We start from the raw sequence: 19,598 nt of genomic DNA, 5'->3' as shown, positions 1-19,598 counted from the left end.
CTATTCATATCCCGTTGTGTGCTTAGAGATATATATCTATCTATCTGTCTGGATATAAGATTTTAAGGATGAGAATGTGCAAATGTTTGCCATGACTAGTTCCCACCCCGTGTGGGGGTGGCATTTGATAGATATAACTCTACTGCTGACAGCATATTGTATATATGTATTCAGAATTTCATGATTGGCGATCGTATTCAGATAAAAACTCACTTTTAGTTCGGATTTTATATTGAATTATAAATTTTGACTTTTATTGTATTTACGAGTGGTTTGTTGCCATGAATGAAATAAGCCATCAATTAGCAGGAAAATGTCAACTGACCTACTCGAGACGAAGACGGACGCGAATGTTCTTACGACGCTCGTTATGTCACTTCCCAGATTCGCGCTGGGTGACAAAGTGGTCATATCCTGCACCTTTACTTCGATTGCATCGCACAATGCATTGCGACGTGACCTAGGTGAAGGACGCTCGTCTATTCGTAGCGATTGACATTTCGTTCAAATGAAAACAATAAAGTAAAGGCTCTTGCTAAAAATAAACTAAATGTACGTCAAATTTCCGTATCGATCAATATCGAATCGCCTAACTTCAATATACAATTTGTTGTTCGACAAAGACTAGAGGGAAGGATCTAAGTTCATGCAAGGTCATCTAATATTATGTAATTGGTGACTGTAATAAGACTTAATAGATATATTATTATATACTTTTAAATTTTACGATTGTGTGTTCATCGAAATTGATTCATTACTTTACCAGTTATATATAGAATGTGAATAAATAATTATATGCTCCATACAAGTATTAATAATAAAAATATCTTCTAGTCAATATAATAAGCCCTTACCCATAACCCATAGGGGGTTAGTGGGTCACGTAGAAATATACATTAGTAAATTAAACATCGCGTCGCCTGTTGCGAATGTGACTTGACTAACTAATTTCCCTTTATATTACTACAGGGTGTGACCAGATGTTTATGAGCAGAACTTGTATACTCTTTAACGCAGATTGCGTTTAAAATATTGTGTTTTTTCTTAAATTCATTTATTCGATAATCGTACAATCGGACCTTACTGTAAGTTATTGTATGAATAGCTGTTTCTAAATGGTAGTGCAGTTTGACTCCCATACATAACTAAGACCACCACTTTAGCACAGTTACACATTGTGTTTTGTATTACTATGTGAAAGGTGAGCGAGCAACTATGATAACAGGCACTATAAATAACATAATGTCTTACGTAGAACAATATAATAGGCTGATGCATTTTACAATACCGATGTCAAGGGATAATTAGATAGTTGATATTTATCTTGTTCTAGTAGTAATACATACGGGAAATTAAATTACCTAATTGTACCTTAGTGCCACCCCGATAGACAGCACTATGAGAAATAAACACTATAAAATTGCGAATAAAATATTGTCCCTTATGCTGATGCTTAAATGGACTCATCCTACTAACAAAGCCATACAAAGTATTTTATCGTTTGACTTTTAAATAGTCAATTTAAGTTGTATTTCACTATCAATACATCAATTAAATAAACCACACACACACACATAAATGTATATGAATGATTTCATTGTATGTTAACATATCCAATCGTTTGCGATTCATGTAAATTACCGGTATTCTTGCATAAGCACGCATACGCATATATATTATGCATACATTTAGTTGAGTGCATTCTTGTAGTTTTTTAATCTTGACGGATATAAGGCTGTGACAGTATAGGGTTAAGTATGAAATCTAACAAGTATGCTAAGTGTAAAAAAGCTCTTACAGCGAGTCGTGCCCTACTTCCTTTATACATTGAAAATATTGTACAAATACAAAGAGTTTTAATTGTGAACACACTACACACACTTTACTGCAGTGTCTCTTATCAAAACAAAAAAAATATATGAATTATAAACAAAATTACAATTTCTCTACTTCATGTATTTATAAAAATTGTCAACCTCTTTGCTTTAGGGATCGAACCCATAAAAAATATTGGATTTTCTATCGATTCTTAGTTGTATTCTTAGTTGATTATTAGAAGTTGTATATTTGTTATTCTTAGTTAAGAAGAAGTAGCCCAGTGTCTAAAAGTTTGTAGCTTATACACTCTTGCCTCAGAAAGCGTAAAGCCACCACGTAGCCACCTAAGCCACAAAAAGCCTTTAGGGCTGCGCCTGAAGTCATTTCCATACGAGAGTATTGCATGAGATTTGCCATCCAATCAGATTAGAGAGAAGGGAATCGAGAGCACATGTATTTGCACACTGGTACACTATAATATGTCCTGCGTAATTGCCTGGTCTCCCTTGAGATTTAACCGTAGCCAAAATCACTCAGAACGATATAGTTTTTAAAAAACTATTCTTGATTTTACTTCATTGTGAGTAATAAACAAAATGAGCCAGTTTTGCAGCTCTGGAACTATGTACTAGATAATTATAAATAAACTCCTTTATGCCGTAGTACTGGAGAGCTTGTATTTGAAAAGGCTTATTTCAATTGCGCTTCTTATTTGAAAGACTGTTTTGTCGCGTTTGCAATTTTATTTTAAAAACGAACACGATCCTAAGAAGTGGAACAGTAACCAGTGGCGTCAACAAATCAATAAATTTAATTAATAAAATACTCTTTGTTTATGTAATCGTAAATTTATAGTTACATAACAAAAAAAGTACAAAATTAGTTTAAGGTTATAGTATGGGTAAATCTTGCGAATGGCTGTCTACGAGGTAAGTGCGTGCGTGCTTTAGGAGTGGCACATGAAATCGCTTTATTTGAAAATTTGTTAGTAAATGAGTATTAAATATATAATACCCAAACAATCCTATTAGCCAGCAAAGCGAGTACTCCCTTCCCTTTACCGGCCCCGAGCGCTCCTATTGATTTATGCGTTGTATCTTCCACTAATTTTAAGAGAAATAAAAATGTACTATACAGACAGTATATCTAATGATAACACTTTGCACTGTTGTTTGGTAAAAACGTTCAAAAGATCTGACTTAAGAATTAATGATTTGGAAGATCAACTGAAGAATCGTTACACCAAGAGCGGGATGACGATGGCTCCTTGATTCAAGTGTCTCATCATCATAGTAGGATTCCCCTCGCGTAGGACATATTTGCACACACTTGGCTGTAACGAGTTCGGTTGAGTGGAAGGCAATTCGAATTCGTATGAGAGGGCGGAGTTCCTATCGCGTTCGTCGCCTATAGGTGTTTTTATAGTTAAACTAGCTACCCGCCCCGGCTTCGAACGGTTACAATACTGGTACTATACATATATACCGCAGAATGTCTTACAATGTTAACAGATTTTCAGTGATTATCTATTATATTGTCCATGAAATTTTACGTATAATATAATTATACGTATGAAACTTCCTCTTGAATCATTCTATCTATTAAAATAAACCGCTTCAAAATCAGTTATGTAATTTTAAAGATCTAAGCATACATAGGGATAGACACAGTAAGATTCTAACCTATAGTTTAAGTTACTTGAACTATAGATTAGAATTCGTAAGCTTATAATATCTTGTTCTGTATTGGCATGTACGAACTATCTTGAACGCTCGGTGTATGTTATTCATTAGATTGAATGCCATCCATTAAAACTCACAAATTATGAATAAATCAAATATCGTATGATAAATACGATATTTGATTTATCTTTTATATTTTAATATTTTCACCTCAAAAATATGTTCCATATATGAATTGCCTCTCTGGACAACGTAATAATAGCTTAGAACTTCGCTCATTAAATATCTCGTTAGTAGAGGCAGTTTTTTAAAACAATTACTTAAAAAGTGTTTCTCGCTAAAAAACATAATGACGTCAACATACTGAAAACATCGTGCCTAGTTTATATTACTGAATGTATAATAGGTGCTCCAAACTCTTGACTAATGAAACTCCAGATCTGGAACACAATACTTATTGCATAATCAATAGATGCTTTGTGACTATGCCGAATCGAAATGAACGAAGGTCTGCATATATCTAAATTGTTGTATGTAATCCGTTCGAAAAAAAATGTTATAAAATTTTATTCTTAAATTTCAAACTCCTTAAGCGAAAAGTTTTAAGTAAAGCTTTTCTTTATATTACTTGACACACATCTATATATGTATATACGTATGTGTGTGTGGGTCAAAATTTGTTATCTTAAATTGGTGTCATCAAAACAATTGATTAGATTTTGATATTATTTTCCATTATAGAAAATTATTAAATTTCGAATACCCAAAGTTAAAACATATCAATTTTTATAACAAAAGTGAAGCTGTCTGTATCCATATGCGGGTTAGGAGCAGCAAGTTCGTTCATGAACATTATGAATCCTAATAAATTATTCATGAGTCAGTCATTCTGACTCAACGCAGCCATCTCAAGGAGCAGACATCGGATATATTGTGTCACCGTTAATAACGTTATATTCACTAAAATTACTATTAACACTCATCATAATATGTGCTTAATTAACTGGTTTAACATAATTAAAAACTGTTACCTCAATTAACCTATTCTGAGTTTCTCTTTTGCTGTGCGAAATTAAGGGCAAAGTTCTTAATTAATTATAACGATAAAATTATTTGCTATTGTGGAAGTATTGAAAAATAATTCAGGAAATCCAACATATTGTTCCGATAGTCCTTTGTTGTCGGTTATTGACATTTCAATGCTTTACCAACGTTCGAATATTATGACATCGTTCACGAAAAATGTTCACCACTGTTATAGTATATTTTTATGTAAATATATAAAATGTTATAACCGTTTTTATAGCCCACTAAAGAGAATATTTATTTATGGGATCTCTCTTAACAGCATTGTTTATTCTAAAATGTAGTGGGAGGAAGGTTCGTTTCGAACGTGCAAAAACTCTGTCATGGCTAATTATAATGAACCGTCAGTTACTCGTTTCATCATTACATCATATTTAACCGTTTTTTTTTGTCCAACAGGTATAGGTGGATCAAGAACGGCAAGCCCTTTGAATACACGAGCTACGACAATCGAATCTCCCAGCAACCAGGCCGTGGTACGCTGGTAGTTAGTAAACCGCGTAACGAGGATCTCGGCCAGTACCAATGTTTCGCTTACAACGAATGGGGAACAGCTACCTCAAATTCGGTCTACGTGAGAAAAGCAGAGCTCAACTCATTCAAGGAGACCGATGGACCTCAACAAACAATCACTGCACAGGAAGGTCACCCATTCAACCTCACCTGCGCGCCTCCTGACGGTCACCCCAGTCCGAATGTCTACTGGATGTTGCAAGGCGAACAAGGGCAGCTCAAGACGATTAACAATTCGCGTATGACATTAGATCCTGAGGGAAACCTCTGGTTCTCGAACGTAACTCGGTTTGACGCGAGCGTAGACTACGCCTATACATGTGCCGCGAAATCAGTATTCAGAAATGAGTATAAGTTAGGTAACAAAGTTTACTTGCAAGTTGAACAAACGGGTATATCCCCGACCTCGAATAAGTATCCCCCTGTCAGGCAATACACGACCAGAAGAGTGGAGAAAGCATGGCGTGGCAAGAAAGTGGAGCTGTATTGCATTTATGGCGGGACGTAAGTATTCAAACAATTAAAGTGAAAAATAGGATGCTTTCATCTATAAAATATACGGCACCGATACCCGCATGCTATTTATTCACTTAACAAACTTGATCTTGTTCTGTCAAAGTAACATTGTTATAGTGCTTGAAGTACTTTAGAGAATCAGGGTAATGACTTTATAATGCATTTTTCAGACTTGGCTTTATAAGGGGCGGCGTGTGCCAAATAGGTCGCCTTTAGACATACCCGTGTCCTTAGCTTGAGAATTTTAATACGCCTCGTAACTATCAACATGATTTAATGAATCACTAAGTTAATGGCGCCTAACGTTGCCTTTGTGTCGTTAGTGACTGTGATTTTATATTTAACACGATAAATCATACATGTTCCTGTGAACTATTAAAACCTTGGATAACAGCAATCTGGAACATGTCCTATTATTGAATTCAATGATGATTTATCGTCCATTGTTATTTGTGGTATTTTATCATTGTCGGTTATAAATACCGTTTTCTGAATAATAGTGTTTGTAAAATAAAAATATAAATAATTAAATACCAGCGATCACTTTATTTATTTGAGATAGCTACAGTAAATCGCTTTTTTGTATATATTTATGTAACAATATTTATAGTTTTCTTGCGCCCACTAATTTAAAGATAAATATTTATAACCCATAATTACCTCCAAGACATATTTCCTACGTACAAGATTAACGTAATTACAATCCATAGGCCGTTACCTCAAGTGGTTTGGAAAAAAGAAGGACGGACGATACTTTCATCGCAGCGGATAACTCAAGACAATTACGGGAAAACTTTAGTCATCAAACGAGCTGGTTACGAAGATCAAGGAACGTATACCTGCGAAGTCAGTAACGGCGTTGGCACTGCCCAGACGTACTCCATCCAGTTGAACGTTGAAGGTATGTTCATTTAAACCACGCTAAACTTCTCCATAAATTAATCGACTCACTGCTTTAGTTAGTTATAGTTTAATCCATATTTTTGTTCCCTGTCTAGCGTCATATTTTCAATTTATCTCAAGAGTAAACAGCTCAAAATACCTAAAGCAAATTAAACACGACGTTTCAGACGGCATACGAAATCGTTCATGAAGAATTATTTCAGAGATTCGTAAATAAAAAATATTCTTTGGCTTTGCGAGAGAAACTTTCGAACCCAAGCAAGCCTGAACGAGTGCCCTCACCCTTACCATTTCCCTTGCCTTATGAATATCGCAACCGGGTTATTTATTTCGCGGAGAGCGCTTTCATGTTGCCCAGCTGACGACTCGGGCGTGTACATGAGCATCGTTATACTGGCTCGTCTATTTATAGGATCATAATATAGTCTGATTACGCCCACCGTACAAATGAAAGGGCGAACTTTGCTCATATATTTTGAGCTGTTGAATTATATCGAAAAGTGTAAAGATATGTTATTCGGTTTATAAGATGACTTGATAACTATGATGATGTTTGATTGCTCTAATTCTATATATCACGAAACGCCTCCAGCGCAAGCGTAATTTAGTCGTAATGACGGTCCGGAAGTGCGGCTCTAATGCGTCCCAATTGAAGCGTTCGTCGCTGTCCCTATAAGGGCGCAATATTTCGGACAATGGACCGTTTCGCATTTTTGGTACATGCAAATATAGCCGTCCTGCAGCGCGTTTTATGATCTAATAAGCCTACGAAATATTTGAACAATAAATACCGGCACAAGTTTTCCGAATTTTCCTTTTGTTGAAAAAAGTAGTAATGTTCGTTTTTCAAAATAATGGAAACTTGTGATCTTAAGACATTTTGTCAATAAATAGTAGAGGTCGCTTGTAATGCATATGAAAATGCCGCTCATCGAATACCTTAGAAGCAAACTCAGCGAACTAAGCACGGTTCGATAGAAATTCCAATAATCCCTGACCGCAGTTCGAAAGATAATGTCCGATCGCAACCGGCAAAGCGATCGCATAATCTCGTTACACAAATTGTTTAGTACATTGCTGTTACGCGTCACTACGCTGGAGTAATTGTGTCACGCGAATAACTCAGCAATGCACGCGACAATTGAGGGATTACATCTGAGTGTTATGTATGCGATATATAAACATCCCCGGATTACTGCACACTCGACAACCTTGAAACGAGGTATGAATAAAATGTTAATGAATATGTTTTCATGTGCTCAATTTGTGTTAAATAAATCGTACTCAATGGTGTCAGATTTATGAATCGGAAGTAATTTTGCCTCTGGATTAATCCAAACCATTTTAGAATAAGTCTTACCCTAGCATAATCTATTGACTTATTATTTAATATGAACAGAAATAACTGAGGGAACGATTTATGTAACGAGTGATTTTTATTTTTTATGAATCGTCGGATTTACGCTTAAGAGGTCTATTTATTTTTCAAGTGTTTACGAATGAGGGAAAAATAATTAACGTAAAATAAAAATTCCTTTCAATACGAAGGTGTCACCGGCATTGTCGAGGGCTACAGTCGCATGCATTGCTTTAATCACGCGATCACGTTCCGCTCGCGAGGGGCTGGTTTTGTAACAATGGCTTTATTTGAACATTTGAGCCTTAAAAGGTGTAGAAACAAAGGGAAAATGCATACGGAACCAGGGAAGCGTATTTTGCCAAATGGTGGTTGAAATAAAAACCGTAGTATTTATGACATGATGTATGTAATGCGTTCCAACCCCTCAAAATAACTTAAATCCCATTCGTTATGCCGATACAACATTTACCCTCCGGTGGGGGATTATAAATTTCGAATATAATACTGCCTAAAGTGGATGCCTTGAAAAAGAAACATTGATTTAACATGAAATTAGGTATATTTCAGAATGAATTTAGTTGTAAAATTTTATAGTTGTTCCTGTATTATTCATCGTCATTAAATGTATATTCAAGTGAACACTTAGCCTTAAAATAATTCCCTATATAATGATTTCATACTAAAGTTCAAAGGGCTCAAAATATCCTGTCGGAATCATACAATGGACCATTTTAATGGTAACCTTTATCTGTCCTTTACGTGGTATATATTTAAAGATATTGGTCTAAATTTAACATCATATATTATTAACAGTTCATTTGCTGGGTACACGTTTCTTATTTAATATATTCCATACACATAAAGATACAGCTAGATGTATGTATGTATGACAATTTGTATGCATAAGTATTTGAGTACGGAGAATATTTTCTGGCCCTATTTTATAGACAAATGATATTCTTATCTCATTTTATCTAGAAACGGTTTTCCTTTTATCACACAGGAACGAAACTATCAATCTAAAATATTGCGTACGAGATATTTCAAGTTTTATTTTACATTCGACTAAATTGGCGAATTAGGTCGTACTGTATATTTACTATTTTTTTTTTCAGATTATAAAACTAAGGACATTTGGCTCGTAAAAAACTCTCATTTCAAGACGATATATCTCTAATGTAATTTGTTTTTCCTCCACAGCCGCTCCTTTCTTCATCGAAGAGCCGCAGTTCCAGAACCTCGCTGAAGGCGAGACAGCTATTATAAATTGTAAAGCAGGCGGTACGCCAGAACCTCAAATAGCCTGGGTGCACAACGGTAAACCGATCGAGCAAGCGGAATCGAACCCGAGACGACAGGTCACGTCGAATTCAATCATCATCACGGATCTGGTGAAGAAGGATACCGGCAACTACGGTTGTAACGCGACCAACTCGAACGGTTACGTCTATAAGGACGTCTACATTAATGTACAATGTAAGTAAACTTATTTTTTTATTAATCTATATAATAATAATAAACATTTATTGAGCAAATTACACAACTTTCATACAACATAAAAAACGAAAAATAACGAAATATCATGTATCCTAAAATACATCAAACAAGAAAAAAATAATAATAACTAAAAATACAACAACAACAGAACAAGTTTTGAGAGTAAAAATTAATAATTAAAATAATATAAAACAATAAATAGTTTGCAGCAGTGTAATTTAGTCAAAAGGAGATCCACTCAGTGAAAAATAGAAACATTATTGCTTCTACACTGATTTTCAGTGGTCTCCTAATGCTATTGCGGAACTGACAGCGGTAACAATAAAAGAGCGATATTAAATCGACGCAATAAATAATAAAAGGGGAAAAAATATAAAATTAACATAATAATAAAGGCAGCATTAAACATTAAATATATCAATATTATAAATGTAAAAGTAACTCGTGTCTATCTGTCTGACGCTCTTTCACGACCAAACAGCTGAACCGAATTTCATGAAATTTGGTATGACGCAAACTTGATCTCCAAGAGAGAACATACTAGCTACTTTTGTGCCTAACACATGACAATCAACACACTAGAACGCGAATGAAGCCCCGCTTGACTACTAGTACAAACTAACGTAAAATAATGAAATGATTTTTTTCCCGCAAACTTCCTTTCGATACGACTTTTAAGACAACGTCAGTAGCGAGACTCAGCTTATTAAGAGTATAAAAATTACAAACACTCAAAGTAAAGTGAAGAAGGATGAAATTGAGTCATTATAATATTACTCAATACCTAATGATTAGTTTTGAGGAATAATAATATCTTTATGAAATTATTGTCGTATTCCAGTCCACAATAATAAGCGAGCTTTACGTTCGTGACATATTTACTATGCCGCGTTATTTGTAACAGAGAGGAAATTTTAATTAAGGCGTCGTTACTTTGCGTCACAGCTCACAAGTTCTCATCGCTGTGTAAATAATAATATGACGTTTGTAATAAGCAACTCGTAACGAACATGAAAATTAGGGTAGCTAACACAATAAACGAGCAAGACTCTTTGGATGAATAAAAGTTTTGTCTTCAACGTATATTTATATTCCTAAGGAAATTTCGCCTTGCTTTATAATTCTTGCCAGCGTTCATCCATTTTTATTATTTATTAATTTGATAATAATTAAAAATATAACTAACAAAATAAATCAAAATATATTTTATCAAGTAGGCACTTTTGTATCGTCATTTAACAACTATTTTAAGTGAAGCTACAACCGATTCGGAAAGTACATTCTATATCGAGAAGAACCGGCAAGAAACTCAGTAGTTACTCTTTTTGAAATATAACGACATTGTATAAAAAAGTATATCTTTTCAAACTAACTTAAATATTGCAATTTTGCAAAAAACCGTTACAAATAACATTATCATTTCATAACAACGAGTATCTTTAAAAAAAACTACGCAAAGATTAGTTACTTAAGTGACGCAAAAAAATACGTCCAGCTGTAGATATTCTTCCGAAGCGTGTTCCATACCTGCGGATGAATCATCTGCAACCCCCGAAAATACCGGACCGCGGTTGGCTACACCCCGGGGTGTATTTTATTGCCCAAGTTCAATCACCCTTCACACCTTTGTTTAGCTATCGATTTGTTCACGGTTACGTATAGAATGTGACGTTACGCTTTAGTATTTGATGATAATAGTATCAAATTTAGAAATTGGATTTCGTCTTGGACTAAAACGTTAATCGTTTTAGCATTTGGATATATATGTACAACGAGGGGTTAGGCATAAACTCGTTTTCAGACATGATAATATTCGAAATTGAAGTCTAGTCTAGTAATATCTCTTTTTTAATCTTATTTATTTATTTATTTACTTATACTTTATTGTACACCACATGATACACATTATAATATGTTACAATTATTATATATAATATTGTAGAGTACAACGGGCGGTCTTATGGCTAAGTAGCTATTTCTTCCAGACAACCCAAGCCAATATTCCCTGAAATTGACTTTAGGCTGTCTTTTTTTAGAACATATTATGACAACTGGCAACGAGAGTATGACAAAGAGTCGTAGTCATAAAATTAATCACGTTGTCTTTCTATCAAATGAGTTCGTATACGTATATATTCATAATCTCCGACATATAAAATGTGATCAAAAACCCGTTAAGACGTTCACAAATTCCGCATCACATCCTGCATCGTCTAAGTTAAGCCTAAATGATAGATGCGAGGTGTATTAGAGACATCCGCGCAGGTCGCTGGACGCGGCGGTACGCTCACACGCCCACACCGCAATCTACGAATTGTTGCGGATGCTCGCAATGCGAGAGTTATTATGAATTATTTATAAATAAATAGGTCGAGATAGTAAAAACGGTGATTAATGCGTGTTCCTTACAAATTTTCTGGCATAAAAATGGATTTTTAGATGATAAATTGAGACACATGGTACAACTTATGAAATACATTAGCGGAATGAATTCGTCCTCACTTTTAATTTGTACTCTGCTAATTGTTATATCTGTGATGAATGGTTATAAATCTTATGCGGAGTAATTTTAATTAATGATCCACTAACTACAACCAACAAAACATCGTATATTATTTATTTTAGAATCTGTCAAAATGACATTTAAATTAAGTCTAATCTGTGGTCGAACAAAAGACCATTTTTTACGAAAAAATGTCCTTCATTCAAATTACGTTAATTTATATTAAGAACGTTTAAGATTGTAATTATGTACTTAATTTTATCCAATCATACATTTTTTTTCTAGCCATACCGCCAGAAATCAAGGAGGGACCAGAAAATCTTACCAAAGTGGACGGTTCGGAAGCGGTTCTCAAATGTCGCGTGTTCGGCGCGCCCAAGCCCATCGTCAAATGGATGAGGGACGACGTCGACGTCACGGGGGGAAAGTGAGTCGACCGCTTTAATTTGAGATGATATGCTGTCACTAACTATACCGACAAAATAACCTAAGGTGGTCTAAGAAACAACTACTATTTTTTAGGCTGTATGGTACACGTCGACACACTAATATACATACCCAAAAGCGCGTACATTTTTGTGGGATACATTGATATACATATCAATAAAACAATATATCTCTTGGACAAAGTTGGAAACTATTCTTATATATAGTCGTTTTTTTCTTTTTCTGGGGCAAGTCAGAAATAGTGTCCTTTAAACAATGATCACATTTTATTTTAAATAATTTTCTTTAATATAATTCTATGATTACTCTTATTTTCAAAAAAAAAATAAGAATCGAAAAACACAATGAATATTATTTGCCTGGTTTTGTTTAGAGACAGTAATATAAGCTTCAACCATTTTACATGCTATATAGTAAGGTGTCATATTCATAGCCTATACCCCCATATTATAGTGTGTTATGGCCTTAATGATGTCAATGAATGTTAATTCTAGATCCCCGAATAGCAGCCTCGGCACTTTTTAGGTTATTACAATAATTGCTTCGTAATGTCTTCGCCTCCCACTCAGGGACTCGATAAACGTAAATTATTTCCGTGTCTTGCTTTGCCAATTGTTTTACTCTAGATAGTAAATTTCTTTAATTAATAAAAAAAATCTGTTCATTGAAAACTCGTAAGGAATGATAATAACGCGAATAAATTGAATTAATATTGGGATATGCCAATTTCTACCGGCGTTAGTGACCAACTAACTGGTGGCCAAAGTCGTTTGCCAGGCTACCTACACAGTGATTTAGAAATATGCGAATACCCTTAATTCCTTTCTTGTCAGGTACAACATAACTTCGGAAGGCGACCTTGTGATCAGAGACGTATCGTACACCGACATGGGCACCTACCAGTGCTACGCTAAGAACAAGTTTGGAGAAAAGTCCGCATTTGGATCGCTTGTTGTTAAAAGTTAGTATGCTTCTTCTATTAGTGTGATCATTGTCTCTCTAATTTTATCGTAGAGAAAGACGTTTTCAGACCAATGAAATAACATAGATCAAACCTGAAATGGGATATGTTTAAGAGACGTCATAAAAATTCTGTATATATTATGGAATGGAAGTAGACATAAGTAAATAAACATTTCCCCTGTCTTACAGAACGCACGGTCATCACGGACAAACCCGAGCACTACGAGGTCGCGGCGGGCGCCTCGGCGACTTTCCGCTGCAACGCCAACGCTGACGACTCGCTCAAACTGGAGATCATCTGGCTCAACGACGGACAGCCGATCGATTTCGAGAACCAGCCGCGGTTCCGGATGACCAACGACTACTCGCTGCTCATATCCGACACCACGGAGCTGGACTCCGGCGAGTACACCTGCATCGCGCGCACGGCCATCGACGAGGCGCGCGCCCAGGCCACGCTGACCGTCCAAGGTATGCCCCGCTGTGACGTCACGGCGCTCGACACCCACGCGACCCGTACTCACCCCACCGCCGTCCGCAGACAAGCCCAACCCGCCGGCGCTGGACGGCGTGGAGTGCCACGAGAAGCTGGCCAAGCTGCGCTGGCACTCGATGGGCGACAACCGCGCGCCCATCCTGCGCTTCTCCATCCAGTACAACACGAGCTTCACGCCCGACACGTGGGACCTGGCCAGCGACAGCGTGCCCGCCATCGACACGTCGTGGGCCGTGGAGCTGAGCCCGTGGGCCAACTACACGTTCCGCGTGCTCTCGTGGAACAAGATCGGCCCGTCCGCGCCCTCCGCGCACTCCGACGTGTGCTCCACGCGCGCCGACGTGCCCTACAAGAACCCCGACCGCGTCGAGGGCGAGGGCAGCCACCCCACCAACATGGTCATCTCGTGGTCGGTGAGTGTCGGTGACCAACTACCGGCGCCCAGAGGCCGCGACTCTGACTTATCGATTCATTCGTATTCTTTCAGAAAATGCCCCAGATCGAGCACAACGGCCCCGGCTTCTACTACCTGGTGTCTTGGAGACGAAACATCACGGGGCAGACCTGGACCGAGGAGCAGGTTAGGAATTGGCAGCAGACCGAACTTGTAGTGCCTAATACGCCAACCTTCCAGCCGTACAAGATCAAGGTAAATTCAATTAATCGTTTTAATTTGTACCTTTACAGTGTTAATTTTTTATCTATAGACTAATTTCAAGATTTCAGTAACGTAAAATATTATTGTACGCTTATGTCCTAACAGGTAATTGCTGTCAATTCCAAAGGAACTTCGAATGTCGCACCAGTTGAGGTTATTGGGTGGTCAGGCGAAGACACTCCATTGCAGGCACCATTAAACTTCACCCTTGTCCAAGTAACTACAGGCACTACCGCATTGTTGAGTTGGAATCCTGTGACCCCTGAGTCGGTCCGAGGACACTTTAAGGGATACAAAATCCAGACTTGGTCAGATGGGGAAGAAGACCGGCCGAAAGAAATTTTAGTTAAAGCCGACGCGTCCAGTGCTTTAGTCTCGAAATTTAAGCCGTTCAAGAAAAATAACGCTAGAATTCTAGTGTACAATGGAAGATTTAATGGACCCCCCAGTGAAACTCTCAGCTTCGTAACTCCAGAAGGTAAACCTGGAACCGTCAGATCGTTCGAAGTTTATCCGATTGGATCTTCAGCCATGCTTCTCAAATGGGACAAACCGTTGGACGAAAACGGTATATTGACGGGATACAAAATTTACTACCAAAAAGTCACCGGCACGTCACTCGGACCGCTGCAAGAGAGAAAAAAGGAGATCGATCCCAAATTTGACCGCGCAAAGCTGGCCGGACTAGAACCGAACACGAAGTACAGAATTGAAATTCGCGCGAAGACAAAGGCAGGAGAAGGAGACAAATATTATGTGGAACAAACAACAAAGGCTATGGTCAACGCGGTGCCCGACATACCGATGTTCGAGACCAGCACGCTGCCGGCCAAGGAGGGAACGGCTCACATCCTGGTCAGGTGGATTCCCTCTCTAGATGGTCACGCCGGAACTCACTTTGTCGCCTGGTACAGACTGAAAGGTCATCCAGACTGGCTGCAGAGCAACGAAGTCACGGAGGACGACTATGTAATCCTGACGGGCCTGGAGCCAGGGCAGGAGTACGAGGTGAAGGTCACCGCTCACGACGGAGAATACTTCAGCACCAGCGAAGTCAAAGTTGTCGATACCAATATCGGTAAGTTTAATCTTCTGCTACTCTATACGGCCCAGTGGTTAGAACGCGTGCATCTTAACCGATGCACGCGAAACCCAGGCAAGCACCACTATAAATATGTGCTTAATTTGTGTTTATAATTCATCTCGTGCTCGGCGGTGAAGGAAAACATCGTGAGGAAACCTGCATGTGTCTAATTTCATCGAAATTCTGCCACATGTGCATTCCACCAACCCGCATTGGAACAGCGTGGTGGAATATGTTCCAAACCCTCTCCTTAATGGCAGAGGAGGCCTCATCCCAGCAGTGGGAAATTTACAGGCTGTTACTTTACTTTACTCTATTTCGCAGTAAATTTAATAGATTAAACACCTACACTCGTATCTTTATCTATCTTTCTGTGAATGTATATGTGATTAATTAACCTGAGCGTGTGGTGTCCGCAGACCCGCGCGTGCGTCCGCGCGAGGAGGCGACGGCGACGGCGGGCTGGTTCATCGGCGTGATGGTGGCGCTGGCCTTCCTGCTGCTGGTGCTGGTGCTGGTGTGCGTGGCGCGCCGCAACCGCGGCGGCAAGTACGACGTGCACGACCGCGAGCTGGCGCACGGCCGCGCCGACTGCCCCGACGCCGCCTTCCACGAGTACACGCACCCGTCAGTATCTCCCCCCCCTCGCCCCCCCCCCGTTCGCGGAGCGGTTTATATAAATAAATAAATAATAAATAAATATGAGACAACATCACATACATTACTCTGATCCCAATGTAAGTAGCTGAAGCACTTGTGTTATGGAAATCAGAAGTAACGACGGTACCACAAACACCCAGACCCAAGACAACATAGAAAACTAATGGTAATCTACATCGACTCGGCCAGGAATCGAACCCGGGACCTCAGAGTGGCGAACCCATGAAAACCGATGTACACACCACTCGACCAAGGAGATCGTCAAATGAATGCGGAATTTGAATTATTTTCAGACTTGACAACAAATCTCGGCATTCGATGAGCAGCGGCACCAAGCCCGGCCCCGAGAGCGACACCGACTCCATGGCCGAGTACGGCGAGGGCGAGACAGGTACGTCGATATCGGATACACCGATTCGAGTTACATATCCTTTCATTTTTTTAAGAGCATGACATGATGTATTATTTTTTTTCTTTTTTATTTTTTATCGCATGAGTCTTTTATTTCGTTTGTCACGATTGCCTGTACGCATGATTATTGCAGCGGGCATGAACGAGGATGGTTCGTTCATCGGCCAGTACGGGCGGAAACGACGCCCGCCCACTTCCGGTCAGCCCGACTCGGCCTCGCAGGCCTTCGCTACGCTCGTGTAACCCCGCCTCCTCCCCCCCCTCCCTCCCCGCACACACCCTTAGGCTGCACAAAGCTGATATACGTTCTGTCCGCTAGACGAATCTCAAAACGTAGTGCCATTGCATCACAACTGGAACGAATCGACCAATCGCTGCGAAGCGAGGTCTTCGATTTGATCGGCTCATTCAACAAATTTACCCACCATTTTAATTCTATTTGGTTGTGTTTAGAATCTCTTTGAAATTCGAATTTCTTTGTTTTTATCGATAATGTAAGGACGTTTTGATCTTATTGTACTATTTCAAAAATAGTCGCAGTAAAGGTCGTTCCACATGTTCAACAATTGCAAGGCGTCTTCTCTACTTACGCGTTTAGGTTAGGTGTTAAGTACACGTTAGTCGTAAGCTAATTAGGTTGTAAAAAAGATATTATAGACAGAGTGAATTGCAGTGAATGTTTCTAAATATAATATAGTCTTTTTTATTGAGCACGAGCGTTATGTTTTTTAGTTTGCATTTATTGTAAGAATAGAATAGATAAACGTATCCATGTTTCCGTCCTTGTCTGTTTATCCTATCTCCTGCACGCGCCGCCATTTTTATGTTTTCTTAAGAGGTATGATTTTGTTTTTTTTTTTTATTTTTTTATGTTATTTATTTTTTTAATTGATCATTGTCAGCTTTTATAACACTGTTTTGTTTTACTGTATGCTTGTTTGATTTACATTTTTATGATATACATTCCCCTTTAACTTTTATGGGCGGTGTTGTTCGACCCCCTATATCACCACATAGGCCGTTTTCACGACCACCGTCTTTTGGAACAAGTTTAAAATAATTTTTGAATTGAATATAAATTCTAATAAAATGGAATAACAAAACCACTCAATAATGTATGTATGTATATATATATATATGTACTATCAAGGGGATTACTTGTAAAAATATAGGATAAAAAACAGTTGTTTGGAAGGAGGGAAATGAACACCGTAAATGATTACGAGTGATCCTCAATATTCCCTAGCTACACTAAGTGCAACAATAGGCTATTTGACGATGCGAAAAATGAAGTGTTAATTATTGTAATCAGTGTATATTATGGATTTAAAAATGGTTATTTACTAACGAAAGTTGAAAATCATACTTGATATACTCAAAAATCCATAAACCAAAATTCATTTTTTCAAACGTTTGTTTTTCAAACAAAACGCTCCTGATTGGTTCGCTCTTGTGTGGAACGCTCTTGCCTGCCAGCTTAAAATACAGGGAAGTGACGTCACCGACTCTATTGCAGGGCCATAATGTCAAAGTAGCGTTTTCGTGCGCTATTTAAATATGGAATTTTAAATATGATATTTTTTGGCAAATATGTTCTAAAAATAAAAAATCCTGGGTTTCTACTTAATAACATAAAATGGATATTAAAAACCAGTCAAATAGCCTATTGAGGTCCTACCCTAAAGTTTGAAGTAGTCGGGGCCCGCTAGCTGTCGCTGGCGAGGTCGCCGAGCCTCGCACTGGTAAGTGAGAGTGAGAGTGAGAGTGACAGTGGTTACGTGCGTGTGGCAGGGCGCTTCACGGAGGACGGCTCGTTCATCGGGCAGTACGTGCCGGGCGCGCGCGTGCTGCCGCCGCCCGCGCCGCCCGCCGCGCAGCCGCCCACCTACGTGTAGGCGTCGCGGCTCCCAGCATGTCTCTCAGTTCGCAGTGTATTTGGTTTATTTTTCATGTTCGGTCCGGAGCCGGAGGCCGATGTTTAATTTCAGTGAGGATGCGATTCGTTTGTTTAAGACTGATTTTAAGTAACCGTGTAATATTTTAGTCCTCGTAGTCGGACACTAGAGTCGAGTGTGTGGGCGTCGAGAAATATCTGACGCCGTGGAGGATCAAATTTTTGAAAGAAAACACACCCATTCGACTGAAATCGTAGTAACGTGGGGGACGGCCCCGGCTCGATATCAATTACTCGTATGGTAAGTGCGGTGGATCGCGGAGACTTGGAATATAAGAAATGCTATTTTTGTCACAGATGATATGGTATTTGATTAAATTTAAAGAAAAATAATTGCTCTGAGTGCCGGTGGTCAGATTCGCTGAGGATATCTAGAATACTCTATTTATACGAGTTGCGTGTATCTTATCTATATGTGAAGAGGCTTGAAATTATATATAATAGAAAACCTGGCACCATTCTATCACGTTTATTTTTTATATAAAATGCATATCTTTCTATACACTTGTCTACAAAATTGCTAGGACCACTATGAAAATTATATTTTATTACTATTTAAGATTAAAATGATCAATTCTGATATTTATTCTTCTATTTAGAGCAAATGTATTCGCTTCTTGCAACTATTAGTAATTTCTTTAGCGTTATAAGTCCAACTATCACCGTTAGCTCCCACTATCCAATCGAGTCACCGTTATGTAGTAATGGTCGAATAGTTTCGTTTTAATTATTTAAAAGTAATAATATATTGTAATAAAAAAATCAGAGCAATTACTCTTTATATCATAAATATATTTTCCTATATAGAATGTATCGAGTATTTTTGTAAGCGAGCGGTTTGACCACCGGACGAAGTTGGTGCTTTGCGGGGTGATCGGAGACGACTGTATTCGATGTTGTGATCGCACGAAGTGTAGGGCGCGCCGTCGCTCGGCCTTCAAAGGAACGGGGCACGAAACGAATTGATGTAACCGCCTTGTAAATCGCATTACTGTAACGATATTATAAAGAATCTCAAACTACCGCTCTCTTTAGACGAAAACGAAT

At 38.4% G+C, this 19,598-nt stretch overlaps 1 protein-coding gene across 3 annotated transcripts in view; it reads left to right on the top strand.

Moving 5' to 3' along the window:
• Positions 1-18,494, top strand: part of LOC124532284 (neuroglian) — a 30,359-nt gene extending 11,865 nt beyond the window's left edge. For 2 of the 3 annotated variants that reach the window (XM_047107111.1, XM_047107119.1), the window contains exons 4-15: positions 4,986-5,603; positions 6,326-6,516; positions 9,079-9,354; positions 12,164-12,305; positions 13,159-13,286; positions 13,478-13,759; positions 13,830-14,197; positions 14,272-14,433; positions 14,548-15,520; positions 15,946-16,153; positions 16,480-16,577; positions 16,731-17,526. In XM_047107111.1, coding sequence (XP_046963067.1) covers positions 4,986-5,603; positions 6,326-6,516; positions 9,079-9,354; positions 12,164-12,305; positions 13,159-13,286; positions 13,478-13,759; positions 13,830-14,197; positions 14,272-14,433; positions 14,548-15,520; positions 15,946-16,153; positions 16,480-16,577; positions 16,731-16,840 — 3,556 coding nt within the window. In that variant the 3' untranslated portion in view covers positions 16,841-17,526. Of the gene's footprint in view, positions 1-4,985; positions 5,604-6,325; positions 6,517-9,078; positions 9,355-12,163; positions 12,306-13,158; positions 13,287-13,477; positions 13,760-13,829; positions 14,198-14,271; positions 14,434-14,547; positions 15,521-15,945; positions 16,154-16,479; positions 16,578-16,730; positions 17,527-18,388 lie in introns of those variants that run through there. The other variant, XM_047107128.1, reaches the window with a different exon arrangement.
• Positions 18,495-19,598: the final 1,104 nt, after the last annotated feature.

Source organism: Vanessa cardui, chromosome 1 (genome assembly GCF_905220365.1).
Source record: "Vanessa cardui chromosome 1, ilVanCard2.1, whole genome shotgun sequence".
NCBI lineage: Eukaryota > Metazoa > Arthropoda > Insecta > Lepidoptera > Nymphalidae > Vanessa > Vanessa cardui.
This window is presented reverse-complemented; position numbering and strand designations above follow the sequence as displayed.